Here is a 22,343-nt window from a genome sequence, read left to right as displayed (position 1 = left end):
ACGGGGAAAGGAAAGCAAGCGTGGCAGCCCTGAACAGACACAGACATGTGCGCACACACACACACACACACACACACCGTTCCTGGAGGAAAGGCCCCATGGAGAGGGCTCGCGCTCCAGGTTCTGGTTCTCTGATAGAACAGCTCCTCCCCGCAGGGAGGGCAGACACGTCTGATAAGAACTGCTTAGCACAACGCTATATATAGTCTAGGCTCCTACCGGCCCAGAGATCTGGAGCTAGAACTTGGCAGAGAACCATGCTAGATGCTGGCGAGGCCCCCTCCCCCGCCAGCCACCTGAGAGCCTCGGCCCCTGCTGGGGCAGTGGGACCGGCAGGACCCTTCCATTCAGCCCACGAACGCGCTGCTCTGAGGGCCTGGCCTTCTGGCTCCGTTTTGGGAGCACTGACTTCTCTTGAATGGGAGGAGGACGTGTGGGGGCTGAACCCTGAGGTCCAGCCTCTCCACAGCTCTCCCGCAGCACAAGAACATCGATCGAGTCCTCTCTTCTGAAGGACCAAGGGCGGGGGTGTGCGGGGAAGAACAGAGAGGGCACAGCAGCTGGCGGGGCTCGATACACAGCTACGCACTTCCGACGCTGGAAGAAAGAAAAGAATGCAGACGAAATACTTACTGCAGAGCACCAGGCTGCCAGGCTGCCAGGCATCTCCTTCTTTTTGTTCCAAATACATGCAAACGGGCGCCCATTCATCCCACACGATGGCCCGCACACCAGCACCACCAGCAGCTGAGCCTGTGTCTCCGAGAGGGCGTCACCTACTCGCAGAGCTGAGCTCCTCTGAGTTCTCTGCAGGGAAGAAGTGAAGGGGGGCTCAGGGTCCAGGACCAACCAGGCAGTCAGGGTCCCCTCTGCACTTGCTATGTGGCCCCAGGACTCCACCCTCCGCTGCGGCTCCCCATCCAATGACCGAAGCAAGACCTGCCGGGCCCTGCGTCCCAGAGAAAGGCAAGTCGCAGTGGGCACGGGGTCTCCTCACGCCCACGCATCACCTCTCTAAAAACGAGCCTGAGGGACCCCAGACCTCTCTGAAACACAGACCCTGGGCTCTCATCAGAGGCACAGCTTCAGGACAAGGAGCCACAAAGGACCCAACACTCACGGAGATACACTTGTTTTTAGGTCAAGTTGCTCTCTTCCCAGGCTGAAAAAGACACGACGCCAAGGAGCTGGGCCTGCCTCTGCGTGGGGCGGCTCGGCCCACTCCCACCCCCCACCCCTCTCACTCCCCTGCTCCCTCTGGCTCCCAAGGCCCCAGGGCCACTCCTAGAAACCAAACGAGTCACGCGGGGAGGTCCTTGGGGAGAGGAGGAGGCGCTCAGCGACAAATGTCAGCGCTGGTATCATCCTCAGGAAAGCGTGAGGCTGAAAAATGGCACACGGCAAGGGGGCCGAGAGCCCCAGAGCCAGGGCCCCCCAAGGTGTGTGTCCCTCTGCCCAGATGCTGGCTGCCATGGGGGAAGAGAGAGGGGCGACCAGACGCTGGGAACAAGGCTCGGCCAAGACTCAGTGGCAGTGGAGGCCCATCCTCTCTCTTGCGCCCGGGAAGGCACGGCGGGCGGGCGGGGCGGGGATGTCACGCGCGCCTAGCGCAGTGCCGCAGAGGCCAGAAGGGCCTGGAACCCTGAGCCGCCATGATGCCACGCAGCTACACCCAGAGGTCAGGAGCTCGAGGCCCACCGTGTCACCTACGAAGGAAGGGAGGGGGACGCAAGGGGGGAGACAAGCTCTGACTTGGGCTGGCGAGGAAAGGCGAGTCTGAAGCAGGCTGCCCAAGCGCTGGTCTCCAGGCCGCCCATGGGGACCCACCGTCCTCCTGAGACACCAGCAGAGGCGACACCATCCCCAGGACAGGAGCTAGCAAAGCCGGGCCCACCCCACCCCAAGAAGGGACCTGCCTTCCATTCAAGGCGAGGAGCCACGGCTGGACCTGGGAAGAGGTCTCGCCTTAGGGGCCAGAGAGAGAACCTCAGGAAGGGATCCCGCTGGCCAAGCTCACCTAGTAGCACAAAACAGCTGCGTTTTCTTTTCCGATTCTCAAATTCAAGGGTCTACAGAGCCCTCATGAGTTACTGGACGTCGCCCCCAACCCGATGCCTGGCGGTGTCCTTCCCTCTGCCAAGCCCTTCCTGAAAATGACCCCAGCCCAGGGTCAGCTCCCAGCCCCGACAAGCTGTTTTTGCTGCTTTCATGTTGACAGAACGTCCTGGCCGCTCGGCTGAGTGCTCCATCTCCCAGCTCCCGACACACTGAGTCATCATCCAAAGAGGAAAAAAACAACAAAGCAGCCGTCACCAGGGTCCCCGCTGCCGTCGGCTGACGACTCACGGGCTGTCGTCACTCTCTGCTCTGCAGCCCCGGAACTGGTGACGAGGGGTTTCGGGGTGTCCAACTCCCCTCCCACGGGATTCAATCGCGTCAGGAAGCAGGCAGCCACCGCTGCATTTGGAAACGAACCTGGCATCAAAAAGCTCCCAGGAAGGCTCACTGGTTAACCCTCACTCTGCCACCACCAATGCTCAAGGCTCCGTTCCCATGGCGTTTTCCCGATGCAGAAGCTCCTGATGCAAAAGGGGGTATGTGTGCTCCAGGAGGGGGAAAGGCACTGCCACGCAGGCTTCAGGGGCACACTGCCTGGTGGTCTCCTCCCCTGCCGCCCCTTAGATACCCTCAAAGGCAGGCAGGCTTCCCCTCCCCCATGTCTTCCCGAGCCACCTGCCTGTTCCTTCCTTAGGAGCCCAGAAGACACCTGGGCAGAGGGAAGGGAGCTGCATCATTCCCTGCTGGGAACCTACCGGCTTGGCAGCAGCTTAGGGCATTTCTGTGGAGCAGTTAGCGTGGCTCCATCCCGTGGGCTGAGGACATGAAGACTTAGCAAAAACAAAAAAACCCAAATGACTGGTCTGAAACCGCCCGGCTAAGGTGAGGCAGTGTTGTGATGCCGACCTAGGTGTGCCCAAGTGCAACGTCTCTGCTTCCTGCCTTCTACGGCCTCCACTGACCTCCGGGTTCCAGGGCTTCTTTATCCTGCTCCGAAGATGCTACAGCCCACGCCACCTCCGTCTCCTCCGCCTCCTCTTCTAAGAAGAAGGCGACGGGATGAGGGAAGTTTGTTACTCCGTCAACTTCAGTTACCAAAAAGCCCCATCATCTGGGGTGAACCTGGCCTCGAGAAAGAGGAGGAAGTTGACGAGGCAGCAGGGCCTGCAAGAGCTACGTGACCCAGACCCTGGGCGCAGGGACGTGAGCCACCCGGGCGTCCACAGAGCCTCAGGGATTCGGAAAGCTCCTTAAATAGGGCCTCGACCTTCTAAGAGGCATCTTGCAGACCCCGACGACTGAGAGAAGCAAAGTGCAAAGGCTCTGAGAAGCCAGGGTTCTAGTCACAATCAGAGCACACTTACCGGCCACGGCCCGCTCCTCGCAGGGGTGGGATGAGGCACAAATGAAACAGCCGCTGTGAACGAGCCCGACGGGGTACCTGGCAACCAGAAAGCCCCCAGTAGGTAGGTGTTCCCTTTCTTCTCTCCCCCAGCGTCTTGGAGCTCCCATCTCGTCGGGGACAGAAGACACCCACGAAGAACCACGGCACAGGTCAAGTAGCCTCAAAGAGGCAGGAAGCAGAGGGGCGTCTGGCTGAGGAGGGCAGGGGCGGTTTCGAGGACTGCTCCTTGTGGGAGGCGTCAGAAGACGGCGGGACCGCCGCAGGTGGGTGCCTGGCGGGCAGGCCGCAGCGCCCCGCTCGGGAGGACAGGGCGCGAGAGAGCCAGCCGGAGAAGGCTCCTGGTTCTGCTGGAATACGGGGTCCACCTGGGGAAGCTCAGAGAGCCGGGAGGGCACAGGGAAGCGAGGAGAAGGCCGGCTACCGAGGCCTCCGGCATCCTGCTAGGGGAAGGGAGCCCAGGCTGGAAACACCGAGAAACCATTTTAAATGTCTCAGCAAGAAGGACAAGATGGCCGCTGCTCGCAAGGGGGGGGGATGGGGGGGGACAGGCCACCGCAGGGACCACGGCCCCGCAGGGACATGGGGGACAGTGAGGGCAGGGCCGACCACAGGCACGGCCACCCAGCCTCACCCTCCGCGCTGCCGTGGACGCCCCCCGGCCCCACGGGGGGGCTGCCAGACCCAGAGCCTAGGGGGGAACACAAGCCTCAGGTCCGACACATCTGAGAGGAGCTGCCCCATTTCTGCCTCCACCCCGGCCCCCCAGCCCGGCTCTCCCCCAGACAGCTTTAAGCCTCGGGCTGACGATGGCAGGCAGGGGAGACCCCGGCCTTGGGTGAGCAGAGCCCAGGCTCTGGCAAAGCCGGGTCTGGCCAGTGGAACCCCCACCCGGGGCGGCGTCCGAGGGGGGGGACAGGGCGGTCCTGCCCCCGGGGCCACCTTCACTGCGGCAGCCACCACTGCGCCCGCCTCCGCCGCGCTGCGGCCCCCCTTCCCTCCTCCGTCACCGCCCCCGCCCCCCGCCCACTCTGCGGAACTGGCACAGCAGGACCAGGAGCACCAACGCCACCGCGGTGGAGGCCAGCACCAAAATGGCAGCCTTGGGATAAAGGAGCCCCCAAATGTCCCCAACCAGCCAGGGAAGGGGAAGCCAGAGACCAGAGGGGGGAACTGCCAACCACCTCCCCACCGAATGGACGACCCCCGCCCCCCCCACCCCTCCTTACGCTCGCAATTGTCAGCTTTCCCTTCAGAAACTCCCTCCCCAGAGCAGAAAGCATAAGGAAGAGAGGGCATCACCCCCACCCTCGCGAGGTCCTGAGGCCCATGGGGACACGGGGCATTTGGAAGGACATTCTGTGCTCCTACCCCAAGCCAGGGACTGCAGCCCACTTCTGCCACCAACCGGACCAGAGCTCGCCCCCCAAGGGCGTGAGGTCCTCCACTGCTCCCCCACCCCTTCCCCGGCTCCAGGGGCCGGGCCGGGCCGGGCCAGGCCGGGGGGGCCAGGAGGCAGGGTTGCGAGGAAGGGCCGAGAAGGCACAGCCGTGCCCTCGGTTATGTAATAAGGAGGGCGGTGCTGTCCTAGGCCGGAGACCCGGGCGCAATGCGCTCCCAGATGCGCAGTCACGGGTGGGGGCCACTGCGCAAGGCTCGGGAACCCCCTCCCCACAGACGCGGGCACTGCGACACGGCCTGGAAGGGGAGCCGGGACCCCGATCTCCCCAGGTCCTCCCCTCGCAATCAGAGGCGAGCAGCCTGCTGCCCTAGTTTTGCCCTCACTCTCCTCACACCCCAGGATGACAAACCCTTCTCGCCTCGGACCTCCAGACGCCTCGGGGTCCCGCGGCTTTCCCAGAAATCCCACCAAATACGCAGTTTCCGAACAGCGCCCGGGGCAGTCCTCATTCTCACCTTTCTGAGCACCAGGGAGCAGCAGCTTCCAGAAGGCAGGTCCTCCCATAATGGGCTCAGCTCTGGACAGCCCGGGACGTCAATGCAAATCTCTTGTCCCCGGGGAGTGGCCCAGAGTCAGCAGGAAGCCGAGGGTGGTGGCAGCAGCAGCTCTGCCCTACCTTGCCCATGCGTTTCCAGGGGAGCCAAGAATTATTTTGCCGCAACACTGAGGTGTGGCTGATTGGAAAATTCCCTTTTCTGACACCAAACTAAAGAACGAATATTTCCTTCCAGTTTGGTCATCCCCCTGCGCTCCCATCTCCTCAACCTTCGCCCCAACCAAAAAAAAAAAAAAAAGTTTGGGGAGCTCTCGGCTCCTCTTCCTCATAGCGCATGAAATAATTAAAAAGGCACAGGAAGAGGCTTCGACTGGTCAGTCAGAAGAAAGCATACGCGCAGGAGCATACGCACACCCCTAAACAGATTTTAGAAGGCTGCTGGGCTTCTCCCCCTCCCCTTTAAGCAAGTGAAATGCAAATTCAGATTTGATACCCTGCCTTCAGCCAATCAAAAAGAGGTTTTCACCTGCCACTGGCCCGCCCACCAATCAGAGGAAGTGTCTGGCGTGAGAGCCCTCCCCTGGCCAATGGAAGGCCAGCTCAGTCACTTAGTTAATGATGCAGCAGTACAAGGAAGGCCATCACATGTGAACTGGAAGGGTGCCAACATGGAGACACAGAGAGCGCAAGGTAAACAACTTTCCAACGCCAAAAGGATGACATTTAATCTCTAAATGCTAGCTTCCCTTCTCAGCTCATCCTTAACCCCTCTCAGCTGGCCCTATAGGTCCCGGCAGCCCCACTACCTGTCCCCCCAGAGCGCCTAACAAGATCCCACAGTGACTGCGTCACCAGTCCCCACTTTCCCCAACTACGCAGTGACAAACCTACCCGCGTGCCCCCGCTTCTCCCGGCCCACGCCCCATCCTGCCCACGGGCTCCCCACCAGACCCAGATCCCCAGGGCCGAACATTTCAGCAAGGCAACCCCTGGAAAGCCGCCCCCCTCGCCTCCCTCCCAGCACTTCTCACGCCCTACCTTCCACCTGAGAACCACACAGATGGACAGACAGACGCTGACACCCAGACAACCTGGGAAACCAGTCCGTCTGTCTGTCTGGTAGAAGGAAATGGGGGTAAAGGCTGGGAGGTCAGGTGGGCCGCCAGGGACGGTCTGCTCCTCTCTTCTCTGCCCCGGTCTGGCTGGAGCAGCTGACACTAAGGGAAAAGAAATTAAAGTGGAAAAAACCCTCCCTCAAAGGAAAAAAAAAAATAGCCAAAAGCGAGAAAGAAGGTGAGAAAGACAGAGCACCCACATACGCAGACATGGCCCCCAATCCCAGCAAATACGTACGTGGGGTAAGAAGGGGGTTACGCCATCAAGTCCTGAAGCCCATCGGACCACCCATCGTCGCCTGCGCAGACCCAGATCCCGGTCGGCCGTGAGGTGCCGCAGTCCCGAATGTTCCAGAAACTGGTCCCATTAAACCGTCCCCCGTCGCCCCCAAATCTCTTGTCCCGCCCCTGCCCCCACCGCGGCCCCACCTCCTCCCCGCGGGAACCGCCCGTGCCACCTTGCGTGTCATCCCCTTAGCCAGGCCACCCAGAGGCCTCCGGCCACGGCAGATTTCTGAGCCCTTGGCAAGTGAGCTGGCAGAACCTGGTGCCCGGTGTTGCTATGACTTGTTTCTTGATTTCTCTCTCTCTCTGCTGCAGCACGGCTGTTGCTAGCAGACCTATCGACGAGCGCTCGCTCTCTCTCCCCCTCTCTCCTCTCTCTCTCTCTCTCTCTCTCTGAGCTCTGTGACGCAGATCTAAATTCTCCAGTCTGCTCCTTGTGTTGCAAGAGCAGAACTGCAGCTTTTCCCCTGGAGAGCCGGAGGGCAGTGCCAAGGCTGGTCAAACAAGGCAAAAAGAGTTGGGCCTACTCTCCACTTCCCCGGCCACACTTCTCAGCCCCTCTTTCACCCCAGACCTTGTTGCTCTGGGGTGGAGAGGGCCTGGTCCCTGCAGGCCCATGCCTTCCCTGGGGGCTCCCCAGCCACAAGGCTGGCTTAACTCTGTGAGCGACGGCGCCCGGAACCCAGACAGGGCTGTCCCATGCTAAATGTGGCGTCATCTTTTCTCGAACCATAGGAGCTTCTCCTGGGCCCGAGGAAAACGACGGTCCCCGCCCTCAAGACTACCATCCCATTAACTCTTTCTGCCACAGACACGTCCACAATTACAGCCGTTGCTGATTTTTGTTGTTTTCTGCTTTTCTGGCTACAAACCAGGACTTTTTTCTCCCTGGAATTTCCTAAGGACAAAAAGCGTAATTAAAACACGGCCTGCTTACCCCATGAGTGAGATCCTTCTACTGGGGCAGGAACTGGAGAAACCAAACCAAACAGCAAACTGAACAGCAGCCTAAAGCATCTGGAGGAGAAGCCGTCTGGACCTCCGCTCTTCCTGGGCTCTGAATTTGAGGGCCTAGGTGGCTACGTCCTATTACTCCTCAAAAGGCATTTAGGCTACTCAGTCTCAGAGATTCAGGTTGCTGAGTCATTTGTTCCCAAGAAGATCCTCTGACACCATGAAAAGCAGCAAAACAGAGTGGCCGCCAAGCCGGGACCTGGAGTGGCCAACGACTGGCTTCCTCTCTCCGGGGCAGGTGGCCAAGGGAGACGAGCACCCACCAGCCCAGCTCCCGCTGCCCCCGCCACAGTCATACCTGGTGTTACCTGGTACTGGATAGCCTTCACATACCTGGAAACTCTCAACAGGGAGGGGGTTTCCCACCAAGGCTCTGGAAACTGACCGGGGTTATTTTTGGATGCTGCCAGGTCTCCAGGCATCAAAGCACACAGCTCCCAAGCTTGCCCTGCCCCCAGACTCAGAAATGTTCCCAGAACAGCTCACCTGCTAACTCCCTGGACCCCATACACCCAGACGGACCCAGGGCGTCTTGGGTTCCCACAGCGCCACATCCAAAGAAGGCAGACCGCAAAGGTTCCTGACAACCCGTGGTACCACAAGAGCCTCACCCTGATCGGAAGTGGGAGGCGTGTGTGGGTCCTGGCGTGGCCGACTTAAAGTGTATCACACCGAGGTGCTCGCAACTTCAAGATGGCTTGAGAACCAGAGGCCACACCCTGCCCCCCAAGCAGGCTTCATCAAGCAACGACTCTGGGCCAAGGTTTCACCCAGCAGAAAGAAGACCACTTGGAAGACAACCGTGGCACGCCACAGCTTTAAAAGCCCAGAGCGGTGTGCCAGGCTCTCAGCAGGGGAGAAAGTGCTTCAAATTCACACCTTCTGGGCTCCAGGGTAGAGCATGCCAATAAAGAAGTCACCTACTGGTCTGATGACCAAAGGAATGTGGCCTTGATGGCACCAGAGCAAGTCCCCCGGAATGGTCCTCTGCCCACTTAAATACCATTTGCCGTAGTTTCCTTTTCCATGGAAGAAAAACATGCCTAAGTTCATGTCAGGACATTCCTGATTTATCCAAGAGCCCAGGATCAGATAAACAAAGGGCTCTGAGCTCTGCCAGGGAGCCTCCTGCTTCAGGAGGGAGAAGCAGAAGGAAGCAGGGCTCAGCCCGGCGCTGGCCCATCACCCGAACTTGGTGAATGACGTGCCGGCTCACTGCCATGGCGATGGAGATGTCACGGGTGGGTGGCAGCGAGAGAGAAGAGGCAAAGAAGTCACGAGAGGCGGAACAAGAGCAAGTTAGGGTCAGGGGGGGCCACAGAACCCACAGACGGAGGCCGACTATGGATCAACCACAGCACCGCTGAGCTTGAGCCCATGCAAAGGAAGGTGCCCTTCTCGGGGGCTGGCAGGAACCAACTCTGACTTGCAAAGCACTCTGACAGCACTGTGATTGGGAGGTTCTGTTTCATTTCACTTTTCATCTAAACCTTTGCTTCTTCTTCCAGTTTTACTAAGATTGAAACAGTCGTTTTCGATGGCTCTGCCTAATTCTAGGTCTTCCTTCTATTAATCTGATCCTGCATGGCGCCCAGAACAGGAAAACCCAAATGGGATGACCAGGAAGCAGACATGGATTCAGCTCCAAAAACATGGGAGGATGTTTGCTTAGCCGACAAGGAAGCAGGTTTACAGGGTGCTGCACGAGGCGTCTGATTTCCGGGGGGGCGGCGGGGAGAAATGCGAACCGAGGGGAAGGTGCCGGCCCCCTGTGTCCACCCTGTGAGGCCCGGGGAGGCTGGAAAAGGCAGGGCTTCGACTCAAGCGCCGAGGTCCCTGGCTCTCTCCAGCTTCTCTGCAGTTTTGGGCCTCGGGAACTAAACACAGTCTCCAGACATCCTGAGCGCTCCGTGGCCTCTGACTGATCTAGGTCAAAACTTGGAAATGCCAAAGAGGCAGAATTTTTTTCTTTAAAGGGAATGAGCTGAACTTTTACCCGGCCCTTGCCCTGGGTTTGGAATGCAAGCGCTCTGTCACTGCCACCGACTCCAGTCCTATGGGCACCAGCCAGGAGCACCGGCTGAGCGTGGGCCTCTGGCCCTCTCTGTTTCCCCATCAGGGCCTCCTAGGCAGGGGCTGGATCCTCCATCAGGAGCAAAGGCGTTTCTCTCAAGACAGGGAGCCGTGCCGGGGCTGATTCCAAACCCCACGCAAGTTTTGAGGGCTAGAGAGTGTTCTAGAGAGACCAGCCTGAGGTCTGGTCTCAGGCAGACCCGACAGGTTCGGGGGAGAAGGTATTTCCGTTTACTGCCTGGGAGGGGGCAGACAAAGGGCGCTCGGTGGCCCCACGGGTAAATCACTGCTTAAGTACCTACTAGGTGCTAAAGGCAAGCGTCAGCACAGGTGAAGCACACGACACCGGCCACCACTCTAGACATACACGTTCTAACGGAGGGCCCTTCCTGCCGGCATTCCCAAGTGGGTGTTGCTGATATTTCCAAAATCTGCTCTTTAAAAGCTGGGATTCATTTCCCCATTGAAACAGCATTCGGCGTACTCAGTCGTTCCACTTGGAACGGATGGGCAATGGGGCCCTACTGTACTGCACTTTGCTGTACAGCAGAAATTGAGAAAACACTGAAAATCAATACTTTCATAAACATAAATTAAAAAAAAAAACCATACCAGTTGGGTTCCCAGGCTAGCCCCCAAAGGCCTGTCCCATCCACGCTGGGAAGGCACAGACTCCAGGGCGGCGGGGGCGCTCGGTGGGTCCTGAAGGATGGAGGGAAGGTGAGAGTGGAAGAAGGTACAAGCCCCTCTCCCGCTCTGCCCACTGGGGTTCCCTGGGAATGGAGACCCCAAGGGCCCAGGTCGCCCAGTTTTTCAGGAGATGAGAAAATCTGTGTGCTCCATTAAACTCCTGAGTTTTAAATGTGGTCCCCCAATTTTTAAAGTCAAGACCTATCTGCGGAGCTTCCATTGTGCGTCCCCTGTGGTTCTGTGTGCCAACTATGCTACAGAAGCAGGCACTGCCCACGTGAGGATGTGAATAAAATCAACAAAGACTATAACAAAAGATGGGCCTTGCAGATGCTGCCGCTGGAGAAAAGACCGGCCTAGAGGAGAATGAGGAAAATCCTACCCTTTGGGTCAGTGGCTGTCAACCAGCCCCGTGCTGAAGGCTGCGGGTGGAGGAGCCTCAGAATTATTTTTAACTCTGCCCGATTCTAGTGTGGCTGTGGCTGTGGCGTAGGCCGGCAGCTGTAGCTCTGATTCAACCCCTAGCCTGGGAACCTCCATATGCCGCGGGCGCAGCCCTAAAAAGACATAAATAAATAAATAAGTAAGTAAATAAGTAAATAAATAAATAAAGTGCTCGTGTTTGCGCCCCATCCTGACCCACCAGAAGGACCAAAGAATCATTCTTGTATGTGGACCCTGTCCCCCAGATGGGACTTGCTGCTCTGAATGTCCTCAAAGGGTCTGCTCAGGGCGCTGGCGATATGATGCTAAGACTGGATGGTCATAATCCAGCCGACCATCCAAGGCACAGGGCCCCCACAAACAACACGGTGACCAAGGCACTGCCTGGCCTGTGCTTCAGTCAGTAACCCCAGCCCTCCTCTGGAGCACCAGACTAGGGAACACAGCTGAGAGGACCTCTCTCCCCAGGTAACCAGCCACCAGCCGTAAGCCTTCACGCTGCCTCTGGAGACCACGGAAGGAGCCTTCTCCCCGGAGGCTTTCGGATGCCTTAGGATGACTTTCACAACTACCAGTTTTGAGGCGACACAAGGAGGTACGAAAAGGGAAATGAACAAAGGAGGAGGAGGCGGCGGGAGGGATGGTGGGGGAAGAAGAAGCCGGAGAGAAATAGTCTTAAAATAGCTGGACAGAAGTGAATAAGCCAGAAGAAAAGAGGAAGAGAGGTACGTATTATGCATTCACGAGTCCTTGTAGCAAAATAAACGGCTGAGCAGTGCAGGACCGGTGAAAGGGAGCGTCACGGTCCACACAAAACGTCAAGGTGAGCCGGGGGCTCTGACAGTTCCCAAGGCCAGCCAGCAGGCTGTGCCAATGATCCAGGACGCACGGTCAAAACCCGGGATGGAGAGCCGAAAACGGGGCACGACTCCGTTTACAAGCAGGGGAGGTTCTTTTGCCCATGTAGGGGGAAGGGGCTCCTTTTCTTGTGTGTCTGCTGGATCCCTATATATTCTGGGTACAAAGCCACTTGCCAGCTGTGAGTATCACATGCACCCTCTCCACCCCGCTGGCCTTTGCTCTTTTCCTGATGTCTTTTGATGATGAGAGGCTCCTCACTTTAACGTCATCCAACGTATTAATCTTTTCCTTTACAGCCAGGGCTCTTGGTGCCTTCTCTAAAAGAAAACGCACGGCTACTCAGGGTGACGAAGACTCTCTACTTTATCTTGTAGATGAAGTTTTATTTTGCCTTCACTTTCGCCGTGAGATTGATGATCTCTCTGGAATTTATCTGTGTGTATGACGTGAGGTAGGGGTCAAGACTCATTTCTTTCCTGTGGCCATCCAACTGACCCCGTACTGTTTATTATTAAAGTGACCATCCATTCCCTACGGCCCCTCAGTGCCCCCGTGTCATAAATCAAGTGTCCAGATATCTATGGGCTGTCACTAGGCTCTCTGTTCCATTCCTTTGATCAAAATCAGATAGACAAATTGTTCTCCTCTTGTAGTGTAGCACCCCAGCCTTCAATCAGGTGATTTTTGACAAGTAAAGTTCCAGAAAATATAAATCGGAGAAGCAAAGTTCAGTGTGGACAGAGTCTGAGCCCAGTCTGGGCCTCTCAGAAAGAGCAGGATGAGAAGAAAGAGACGCAGGAAAAAAGCATCGGAAGCTAAGGAAGGGGACAGCAACAAGAAGGGCAGAGAGGGGGACGTGAGCCTGGGTTTTGTGGATAATGACAGAAACGATCCAGAGAACAGACCGAAGCTGGTTAAAGAGACGACCGGCGTCAAAGTCAAGACCAGGTTAGCGGGCTGATCCTGAGCAGATGAACTCAGCCTTGCTGAGCCTCGGTCTCCCAATCTGCGAAGTGCGAGGAGCCGTCCTCCTTGAGCTGTGAGGAGTAAGCAGATGAGTCGGAGGTACAGCCCTTTCATCACATCCCGACAGAGCCTGGCAATCCGAGTATTCCAGCACACTAGGTGCCATCCTCGCCGTGGTGACGCCTCAGCGCCCAGCCAGACCGAGGGTGCAATCCTGCCGTTCAGCATTCCGTGAGTACCTACCACTAAGCAAAGATAACGTGGACAGTGGTGACAAACTCAGAATCTCCAACGAGACCGGCTTGAATCCGCATGCCAGGACAGCCTCGACTAGTTACAGAGACATGAACAACTTATTGACCATCCCAAGTTCCCAGTTTCAGCTCCATTCATCCTTTCCAGGGGCTTTCTTGAGGAGGACGGCATGAGACACAGATGCACAACACAAAGTTACTGCTCAGCGGATGCCAGTACCCCGTAACGATGCCGACGATGACGGACAGTGATGATGGTGTGCCTGGCACCACACCAGGCACCGGAAGAGAAGGCCTAGGAACACTCGGAAGACCCACAGCTCCTGGCAATCGTGGTCTTCGGACCACGTCCGAACCAGGCACAAGCACACCTAGCTTCATCCTGACAAGACTAAGCAGATGAGACCGAGGGTGTTCAAGTGGGGGGCCCAGGAGGAGACGGCTTGGAGGAAAAAGATGGAGATGCCAAGGAAAAGCCAAACTGCTGAGCCAGTTAAATACTTGGTAAGGAAACTCTAATCTTGGGGAACTTTAAGAAGAAACAAAAACACGGAATCTATAAATACGAATACTCAGAGAGTCTAAGCATGTGCGGGGTCAAGGCGGGGGACGCGCGTCGGAAACGGTACTCACAGACTGGAAGTCTGATGGTGCCCACGGGGAGAAGGTTCCTGAAAGAACAGCGCCGTTAATAGCTTCGATCAACAATCCCGACCACGATGTGGTCCGTCCTACGACCACAGCTTCTCAGTCTCCAGGAACAGCGACCCCAGAACCTCTGAGGAGCTTCTCCCATCAAATTCCCCACCCAAGGGACCGTGGCACTTCCGCCCAGGTGGCTGAGCTGAAGCGAGAGTAGGCCCCAGCAGTGACAACAAACACTCCAAGGACACAATGCGGTGCCACGTGCCAAGTGAAAATCCGAGCGACAAGGGCTGGGGACAGCCTGTGCTGGAGGGTAGGTCCTGGCAGAGGTGAGACGGCAGAGGCAGACACGGAAAAAGCCGCCGCGGGCAGGGAGCTGGACCAGGAAGCAGACAACGAGGGGCCTGGCAGACACCGGCCCTGGGCACACGGGCCTCCCCTGCGTGCAGGGCAGAGGAAGATGCGTGAGGGCCAGGGCGGGTCCCCAGCAGGCAGGAGTGAACCCCGGCACCAGCAGAGACGCCGAGGGGAACATGCCAAGGCCAGCACAGTGACTGACGGGGCAGACGCGCCCAGAGAAGGTCAGGCGTAGGTGGCGGATGTTGTGACGGGTGTGTGCCCTCTTTCTGAGGGGACGCTTTCTCCTGAGCAGACTGACTCTGTCTGTCTGTCGGGCCAAAATTTCAGGCTCCGAAGTGTCCTGCCCAAGCTGGCTTCTCCACCACCTCCTGGGAAAACGCAAGGGGCCAACTGTCTTCGGCTAGGCCACTGATGGTTAGGTCTGCTGCCACAGACAGCTCCCCACGCAGCCTCACGCAGAATCCAGGCCGGCGATGGGAGCAGCACCTGCTATTCTGAAAACGGACCAGGGCACAGAGGACATGGGCAGTGCGATGTGCCCAAGCCCCGGGCCCAGGGGCCTCCAGGGCTGCCCACGATGCAGGGGGCAAAGTCTCCTGGGACTCAGGGGGTAACTCAACTTGCCTCCTGGCCGGCTGCTCATGAAATCCTGGCTCTGTCAATGAACAGAAATAATTTCCAGAGAGACAGCCTGTGGCTGGGCCACGTGGCCCACGTGGAGGGACCTCTGGCCCATCCCTGCAAGGTGGAAGCGGTGGCCTGGGCCACGGGCCAGACGTGGCCGGGGTGGGAGGGGCCTTGACTCCTCTGGGCACAGGTGGGGACCCTCAGACGGTGGTACTGCTGTTCCCGGGGTCCTCGGTCTTGATCGGAAAGGGAAGCTCTGGGCGGGAGGAGACGGTCCTGGGGTACACAGAACCTGGGCCACTGACGACTCACGGGCCGTGCCGACCTCTGCGTGACCACATGAACTTAGCACCACGAGTCTCAAACATGGAGCTTCTTTCCTGCCCCAGACCCAACCGTGGCCTGGCTGAGCTGAGTCAGAACTAGACGGCAGGTGCCACACACACGAGGCGGACGGGGGTTCCCCACATGAGGCTGACGTGTGCCTTCATTTCCATTTGGCCTGTTCCCCACCCCGCAGGGGCCCGCCCGCGCCCGAGCCTGGGGCCTCGGGGAAGAGGGAAGAGGAACGACCCTGGGGCCACCGCGCACACCAGGGCGCAGAGGCCAGACTTTCAGCAAAGTGCCGACCCTGCCGGGAGCTGGAGCAGAGACAGGGCACTCTCCTGACGGGGAGGATGGGCTGAGCTCGGAGGGGCTCCTGGGGGCCTCGCGGGCAAGGACGCGGCGTGTCGCTGCGGTAGCTCGGGTCTGATCACTGGCCTGGGAACTTCCGCGTGGAGCAGGCGAGGCCCCCCCAAATTAAATACATAAATAAATACATACATAATGCACTAAATAACAGCAGAGTTCCCGTCGTGGCTCAGTGGTTAAGGAATCCGACTAGTATCCATGAGGACTCGGGTTTGATCCCTGGCCTTACTCAGTGGGTTAAGGATCCGGTGTTGCTGTGAGCTGTGGTGCAGGTCGCAGACGTGGCTCGGATCCCGCGTTGCTGTGGCTCTGGTGTAGGCCGGCAGCTACAGCTCCGATTAGACCCCTAGCCTGGGAACCTCCATGTGCTGCGGGTGTGCCCCTGAAAGGACAATAAATAAAAAAATACATACATAAATACATAAATAACATTTAACGTCATGTTTCGGGGCAATAGCGGGATGCATTTTAGGTTATTTTCATCAGATGAAGCCTTAGAAGTGAGATTCACCAAACTTTTGGTGACACGAGTCCACCCTCTGTGGACAGAGCTCCAGAGTAGGGAGGGCTGATGACCAGAGTCACGCGCTCAGTGAGAGGCAGTCCCGGGACTGCTTCACTTACAGAGGGAGGTGCCGGAACAACCCTGGGCGGTGCGAATCTCTGAAGCCCTCTGGCCCCCGCCGGCAGCCGCTATTCTCGGGCTGGGATCCGGCTCAGGCCTCTGAGGAGGGGGGTGTGCTGCCCCCCAAAGCGGTGCAGCAGTAAGAGCTCCGCCTCCCAACACAAAAGATGATGCGGAAAGGCCCTCTCACAATGCCATGTCATCGGGGAAGGAGCACCCCAGCACCCTCCAACACCGTCCCCCTAAAATCCACCAAGTCCTCAGGGCCCAGGGGGAGCTCTGAGAAGGCAGCTGCGTCCTCCAAGGATGGGCCACTTATTCATCCAAAAAATGTGTCTGAGCCTGACGGCGTGTCGGACGCGGTGCTGGGCCCTCCTCAGAGAAGCCTGCCCGTGGCTGGCAGAGGCCTTCCTGCTCACCAGAGGCTGGAGGACGGGGCAACCAGGACAGCAGGGGACAGGGGGCTCCGTGATCCCACCTCGGCCCCTACCCAAGGCAGCTCAAGTCCTGACCCCTCCAGGGCGTGGCCCCTAGACAGTGCTCTGTGCCCTTCTGGAGCGACAGAGCCAAGGACACGGGGGACACTGAGTGCGCTGGCAACCCTCAGGGATTTGGAGCAGGACCACTGGTGCTTCTGAGAATCCGGAGTCACGAGAGGACTACGGGACCCTAGACAAGAGGAGGTGAGATCCGGGGCTAAGCCTGGGGACTCCCCAGCCACTTCCCCAGAAGGGCCAGTTCCTAACAGCTGGCAAAGCCAGCCTCCCACTGACCTCCAGTCCCAGCGAAGTCACAGGGAGGGCAGCAACCACCATCCCTGCCCCAACCCCACCAGGAGGGCTGAGATGACCCGCCCGATGGAGCCTTTGGGAACGTGGGGCTGTAGGCACCCGACCCCTCTCACCAAAAGAAGACGACCGGCCTGGAGCTGGTGGCCAGCGTGCAGGATGGTGGGTGGGCTACTTCACTGCTCAGCTAAGTTTTCTCACCTATAACGGAGGGCTGATGAGCTGCTCACACCCCTGCCCAGTGTTGGAGGAGATTCAACGAGCCCACACACGTAAAGCACCTGGTACCACTGCCTGGTACACAACCAGCCTTCGGGAGGTGTTTTGATTCCTGGCATCCTGGGGGGCGGCCATTCGACTTACTTGTAAACACCAAGGGCCCCAGTGAAGGAGCCAGGTCCTCAGAGAGTCACCCGTGTGCTCGCCCTCGCTCTTCACACTCAGACGGTAGGACAATAACCCAGCTCCCTGCATCCACAGGGGCCTCCCTGTCACGGTCACCCACTGGCCACAGGGCCGGCCGCTGTCTGCAGTGCCACGGAGGGAGCCTGACACCCACCTCGCTGTCTGCCACGGAGGGAGACTGACACCCACCTCGCATGACAGTCCTTTCCGTACCTACAGCTGTGCCCAGCACACACCTGCCGCCTGCCGGGGCCTGCCCGCTCGGGGACGTCGGTCTGCGCCTTCTACCTTCTCCCCGCCAGCAGCCCTCCTGGGACCGCACTCTCACTTGACACCTTCCCTCCTCCCCGGGATCAAGAGCTGCAGCCGCCCTCCAGAGGTGGCCGGAGCAGCTGCACAACGGCAGACGGGCCTCCGGCAGAACCGCAGAACCGCGGCAGGGCTCTCACCGCCTCCCTCGCCGGTTTACCCCACGGGTGCGGCTGCCCTGCCCCCTCATCCCCACCCCGCCGTGGAAACCTTGCTGGGCCGTCTTCCCCGGGAATCTTTCCATCGTGACCTTGGGAACAAACGTATCCATAAGCCTTGGCTGAATTTTTTTCTATATGAAAAACACTCAGCGGGATGCTTCACATGAATTATGTCTCTCAATCTGCTCAACTTCCTGCGGCTGGGAGTTGAACCCTGTTCTCTGACCCTGGAGCTCAGTGCCGCTGTCCTGAGGACTCCCGGGAAGGACTCTTTCCACCTGGCCAAGCTCCTGCAGGGGGATGGTGTGCTGACCCTGGATGAGGACCCGAGACCCGTGGTCTCTAGGGGACGAAGCAGCAGACCCACCTTGAGTCGCCGGTCCTTCCCGGGCGGGGCGGACGGCAAGCCACGCACGCTGCTCCTTCCCTTCTCCAAACGCCATCAGCATGTGCAACCTGTGCTACACGTCAGAGGCTCCTAACAGCTGTCCTGTCTCGTCACCTCTGCTCATCTGTGCCTCCAACTAGAGTCTGCACTTTCCAAAGACGAGGCCGGGGCCAGGTTCCCAATTCCCCATTCGTTCTCTCCAGCACCAAGCTCCCAGGGGCCTGCGATCAATACCTGTTGATCGGCTGATCAGGCAGTCAGGCCTCCCTGTCAACACGGCCTCAGCACACTCACCAGAAATGGGCTCCCTCGGTCTGAGTCCCCCCCTGCATGCACCAGTCCTCTGAGCTTCCCGCTATGCTCCTCTCTGTGAACCAGACCTGTCACACGTGAATTTACTCCTCTTTCTCCAACTTCTGGACAGTGTCCCCAAGAAACAGCAAGGGGACTGCCAACCTGTGTTTTCACAAACACCGTCTGGCCAGAGGATGGGGGCGGCATGCCCTGTGCTGAAAATGGTGCAACGTCGATCCTGAACCTCGGGCATCAGCCAGGAGGTTTTCTTGGCATTCTGGCCCCACGCGAGGCTGAGAACGAGGAGCCAGAAACCAGTGGTGGGAGGACTGTCCAACCCACCCTCTCCTAGAGAGTCACAGACCAGGGACTCTAGCGGCTCCCCCCGGCTGCTCGCTGTAGAAGTGAGTTCAGCAAAGAGCAGAAAGGCGCCATCCTTCCTAGACACAGCAGATGAGAGAAAGGAGCAAAGGGCCGTCAGAGCCCTCAGGTGGCAGGTGCAAGGATGGAGTCCCCTGGGGTGGGGTGGGGTGGGGTGAACTTCTTACTATTAGCAGAACACTCACTGGCCAAGGGCAAGAGGAGCAAAGTCTCTGCCTCAGTGCCTGGCGCCTCACAGAGACCGATGGGCTCCAGACGGCAGCGCAGGCTCCTCCGAGACGTGAAAGAGCTGATGGCACAGGGAGGGCCTAACGTCCTCGGGTGCCTGTTCCAGGAACTGGCCCAAGATGCTTTACGCGTTCCTACCAAGCATCTCTGATTCCTCTAAGCACCTCCGGTACCTACGACAACGGCAGGCGCACCGCGTTTGTGGATATGAGGCTAACTGAATCCAGGACAGGAGGAGAAAGAGAATCAAAATTAAATATAAGATATGGTTCATAACCAAAGGAGCTCCTAAAATAGATTCCAGCGCTAACATGATTTGGGAACAGTTATAAAACAGCCTAACTGCAAGAAAGCTTCTTGTGGACCTGGACAGCGCCTCGCAGCCCTTCGCGCCACCACGGATCATGCATTTCCAGCCACTGTCTGCAGGCTGAACAGACAGCTGAGCCCAGAACTGGAAACACAGCACAACTTTTGGGGGGCTGCTTTGAAAGAGCCAACATGCTAACGCTGACCTCTTCATCTTCAAAACCATCCAACGCCCTGCCACTGACGGAGCACCGCCCGCCGGCCCTTAGGCTGGAGCTACCATGTCACCTTTGGGCAAAAAAGAGATGAAGGAGCCCCCGCCGGCCACCCCCACCCCAAGTCTTACCTCCCCGTCTCCTTTCACTCGCACACGCAGAACCGAGTAACAAGTTAAAAAAATGGCAGGAACCCTTCCTTCTGAGTAAACGTCGCTCCTCGGCCAAGACGACAGAGCCATGCGACGCCGTGGAATGACTCCCTCCGCCCGTGGATTGAGAACCCGCTCAGGCCCAAGCTGGAGCCCTGTCAGCTGACCACAAGGACAGGGCCCTCTCCCCCGGCCCGCGGGAGGACTTCGACCTCCTCTCCCACGCCCTTGACCCCCAAGGACCCCAGCTTCGGGAGATGAGGGGTAGGAAGAGTAGCCCCTCCCCCTGGCGCAGCGCCCTTCCCAAGGGACTGGCCCCTCCTGAGGCTGCCCTGAGGCCTCAGCTCTCATCCCCAACAGGCATGGACACTGCTCACCTCGCTGGGAGCCTTCAAACAAGGCGAAGCCCCCAAACCGGGAAGCCCCTTGTCTCTAAGCCGCCCCACCAGCACCCTCCTCGTGAGGAAGGAAGGCCTGAACCAGCCAGAGCCCTCAGCACGCGCCGGGCCTGGTGCTCGCGCACGCCGGAGGCCGGCCTACCATCACCTCCACTTTACGGAGTAGGACCTCGGGGCCCGTGCAGGGGTACACGGCCTGTCCCCGACTCACGAACACCGTGTCGGGCAAGCCAGTGACATCCTCCTCTCGGGAGGCTTCCCCCAAACTCGGTCCTTCCCCGATAAACTGCTACTCCCTGTTTTCGCACTTGACAATCGCAGGTACAAAATTGGGACTAACTGCATGTCCTGAAAAGAAAAAAAAAAGGGTTGGCGTTTCCACTGTGGCTCATCAGGTTAAGAACCCGACACAGTGTCTGTGCGGACACGGCTTCCATCCCTGGCCTCGCTCCGTGGATTACAGATCCGGCGTTGCCGTGAGCCGTGGTGCAGGTCGCAGATGTGGCTTGGATCTGGCGTTGCTGTGGTTGTGGTGTAGGCCTCAGCTGCAGCTTCAATTCAGCCCCTGGCCTGGGAACTTCTATGTGCCAAGGATTCGGCCCTAAAAGGCCTGTGCACGTGTACCTTTTTAAGTAAGTTTTTACTATTGACCCACGTGAGTGAGGTGTGTAGAGAACGCCTTCCAGTGCACAAAGACGTTTTATGACGCAGTACCCCCCTTCATCTCCCCTCAAAGGCTAGGCAACACACAGATGAGCCAAGGAGAAAAGCCGGAGGCATCAGCCGAGACAGTGAGGGAGCAGCAGCGCACAGATGGGCCCCGGGTCTTCCCAGCGTGAGGCCCCAAGTTCTGGGTGCCACCGCCTGAGAGGCTCAGCCTCGGGCCTGACAGCAGGGCGTGACTCAGCAAGACTGGGTTTACTGGCTGTGTGACCCAGGGCAAGCTACTTAACCTCCTCTTGCTCAGCCTCTTCCTCCACAAAACAGCGCTAATGACCACGGTGACATGAAGTCACCCCGAGGATGAGATGAAATAATCTAGGCAAAGCCATCAGTGCACCGGCCAACACACAGGCGGCGCTGGGGACATGGCGGGACTGTCACTACACCTCACCGCCCAAGGCAGGCCTGTGTGTCCCCTTGACGTCCTTGTGCCTGTTACCATGGAGACCAGGTACAACAGTGTAGGCAGCAGGTGCTTATTCATGCAGGTTGGCTACGCACAACTTCCTCAGACCAGCCACGCACGTCACGAGCAGCTGTGGCCCAGATACAAGGGTGCGGGCGCTGAGGACAAGCCAGGGTTCTCAGTGGCCAGGAGCCGTGCCTCCCGCTGGCCGGGCTACGACCTGGCCCCACCGGAGCGCTGCACAGCATCTGCCCGATGGACGCGGCCCGGGACCAGGGGGCAGGCAGATGGGGGTTCCCTCCACAGGACCAAACGGCCAGTCTGGTCCAGGCCCCGCATGCACTCTGCCTTCTCCTGGACGAATCCTCAGCACTGCCTCCGAACCACCCTCCTGGGCTCCAGGTCCTGCTTCAGGGCTTGGGAATACACCTGTCCTTGGTGACAAGAGCAAAGACAAGCACATGGCCTACTTCCACCAACCTGTTTCTCACTTCAAGATTAAAATAATAAACACAGACATCCAGAGGCTAGAGAGCGTGGGGCACTGGAGCCGGGGTTGAGCCTGGCAACCTACACAAGGTGTGTCAGGGCGAGGGGGCCGCAGACAGACAAGCACCGGGGCTGGAATAGGCAGGGCTCGACGGGGAAGGTCACAAGGGCTGGCCTGGTTCCTCGTGGCACTGGGCCGGGGGTGGGGGGTGGGGGGGCAAATAGCACACTGCCTTCCCACACGACTTGTGACTCTCAGCCCTGTGTTCCCAGCACTTCCTAGCTGGTCGCCCTGCTAGCTCCAGGCTCTCTCTCTTCTCCAATCTAGCCTAGATTCTTCCACCAGAATGTCCCCTAAAATCCTGGACCTGCCCGACCCTTCTCTGCTCCCCATGCTCCCCAGCGCCTCGCCTGGGCTCTCGCCTAGCATTCCAGGCCCCCTGGCTTCTGGTCCTGCCCCCCCCACCCACTCACACAGTCCTCACACCTCTCACCCCGATCCTGCTCACCACCCTCGTTCCCTCCCTCCGTCCGCTGCCACTGATGCTGAGTCTGCCCCTCCCAAATCCAGAGGTTTGGTTTTTTGTGGGTTTTTTTTTTTGGCCACACCTGTGGCATGTGAAAGTT

The 22,343-nt window shown here is 58.6% G+C and overlaps 1 protein-coding gene and 2 long non-coding RNA genes across 3 annotated transcripts; 1 reads left to right on the top strand and 2 right to left on the bottom strand.

The window, feature by feature from the left end:
- Positions 1 to 87: 87 nt before the first annotated feature.
- Positions 88 to 7,003, bottom strand: LOC146400237 (uncharacterized). The gene is made up of 5 exons (XM_084978613.1): positions 6,992 to 7,003; positions 6,772 to 6,891; positions 5,378 to 5,432; positions 3,423 to 3,499; positions 88 to 807 (listed from the first exon to the last, which is right to left on the bottom strand). Exons 1-5 carry the CDS (start codon positions 7,001 to 7,003, stop codon positions 238 to 240), a joined length of 834 nt encoding a protein of 277 aa, XP_084834739.1. The 3' UTR covers positions 88 to 237.
- On the bottom strand, positions 2,056 to 3,137 carry LOC146400238 (uncharacterized). The gene is made up of 3 exons (XR_014816645.1): positions 3,021 to 3,137; positions 2,476 to 2,579; positions 2,056 to 2,267 (listed from the first exon to the last, which is right to left on the bottom strand). It is a non-coding gene; the product is annotated as an uncharacterized LOC146400238 (long non-coding RNA).
- Positions 7,004 to 8,980: 1,977 nt separating the features above from the next.
- Positions 8,981 to 15,590, top strand: LOC106507884 (uncharacterized). Its single transcript, XR_014816648.1, has 4 exons — positions 8,981 to 9,292; positions 9,390 to 9,519; positions 11,508 to 11,634; positions 12,197 to 15,590. It is a non-coding gene; the product is annotated as an uncharacterized LOC106507884 (long non-coding RNA).
- The last annotated feature ends 6,753 nt before the right edge of the window (positions 15,591 to 22,343 follow it).

This window comes from Sus scrofa, chromosome 9 (assembly GCF_054392235.1).
Source record: "Sus scrofa isolate SSC_HxYL_T2T_F1_AM1 chromosome 9, Sscrofa_HxYL_maternal_Yorkshire_Landrace_v2.0, whole genome shotgun sequence".
NCBI lineage: Eukaryota > Metazoa > Chordata > Mammalia > Artiodactyla > Suidae > Sus > Sus scrofa.
The sequence above is the reverse complement of the archived record's forward strand: the minus strand, read 5'-3'. Positions and strand labels throughout refer to the sequence as shown.

Excerpts from the sequence above, each read along its gene's own strand:
- LOC146400237 (XM_084978613.1), bottom strand. Across the intron at positions 3,500-5,377 it reads GCTCCCTGGTGCTCAGAAAG|GTACCCCGTCGGGCTCGTTC; the intron begins GTGAGAATGAGG and ends TCTGGTTGCCAG. Across the intron at positions 808-3,422 it reads CGAGGAGCGGGCCGTGGCCG|AGAACTCAGAGGAGCTCAGC; the intron begins GTAAGTGTGCTC and ends TCTTCCCTGCAG.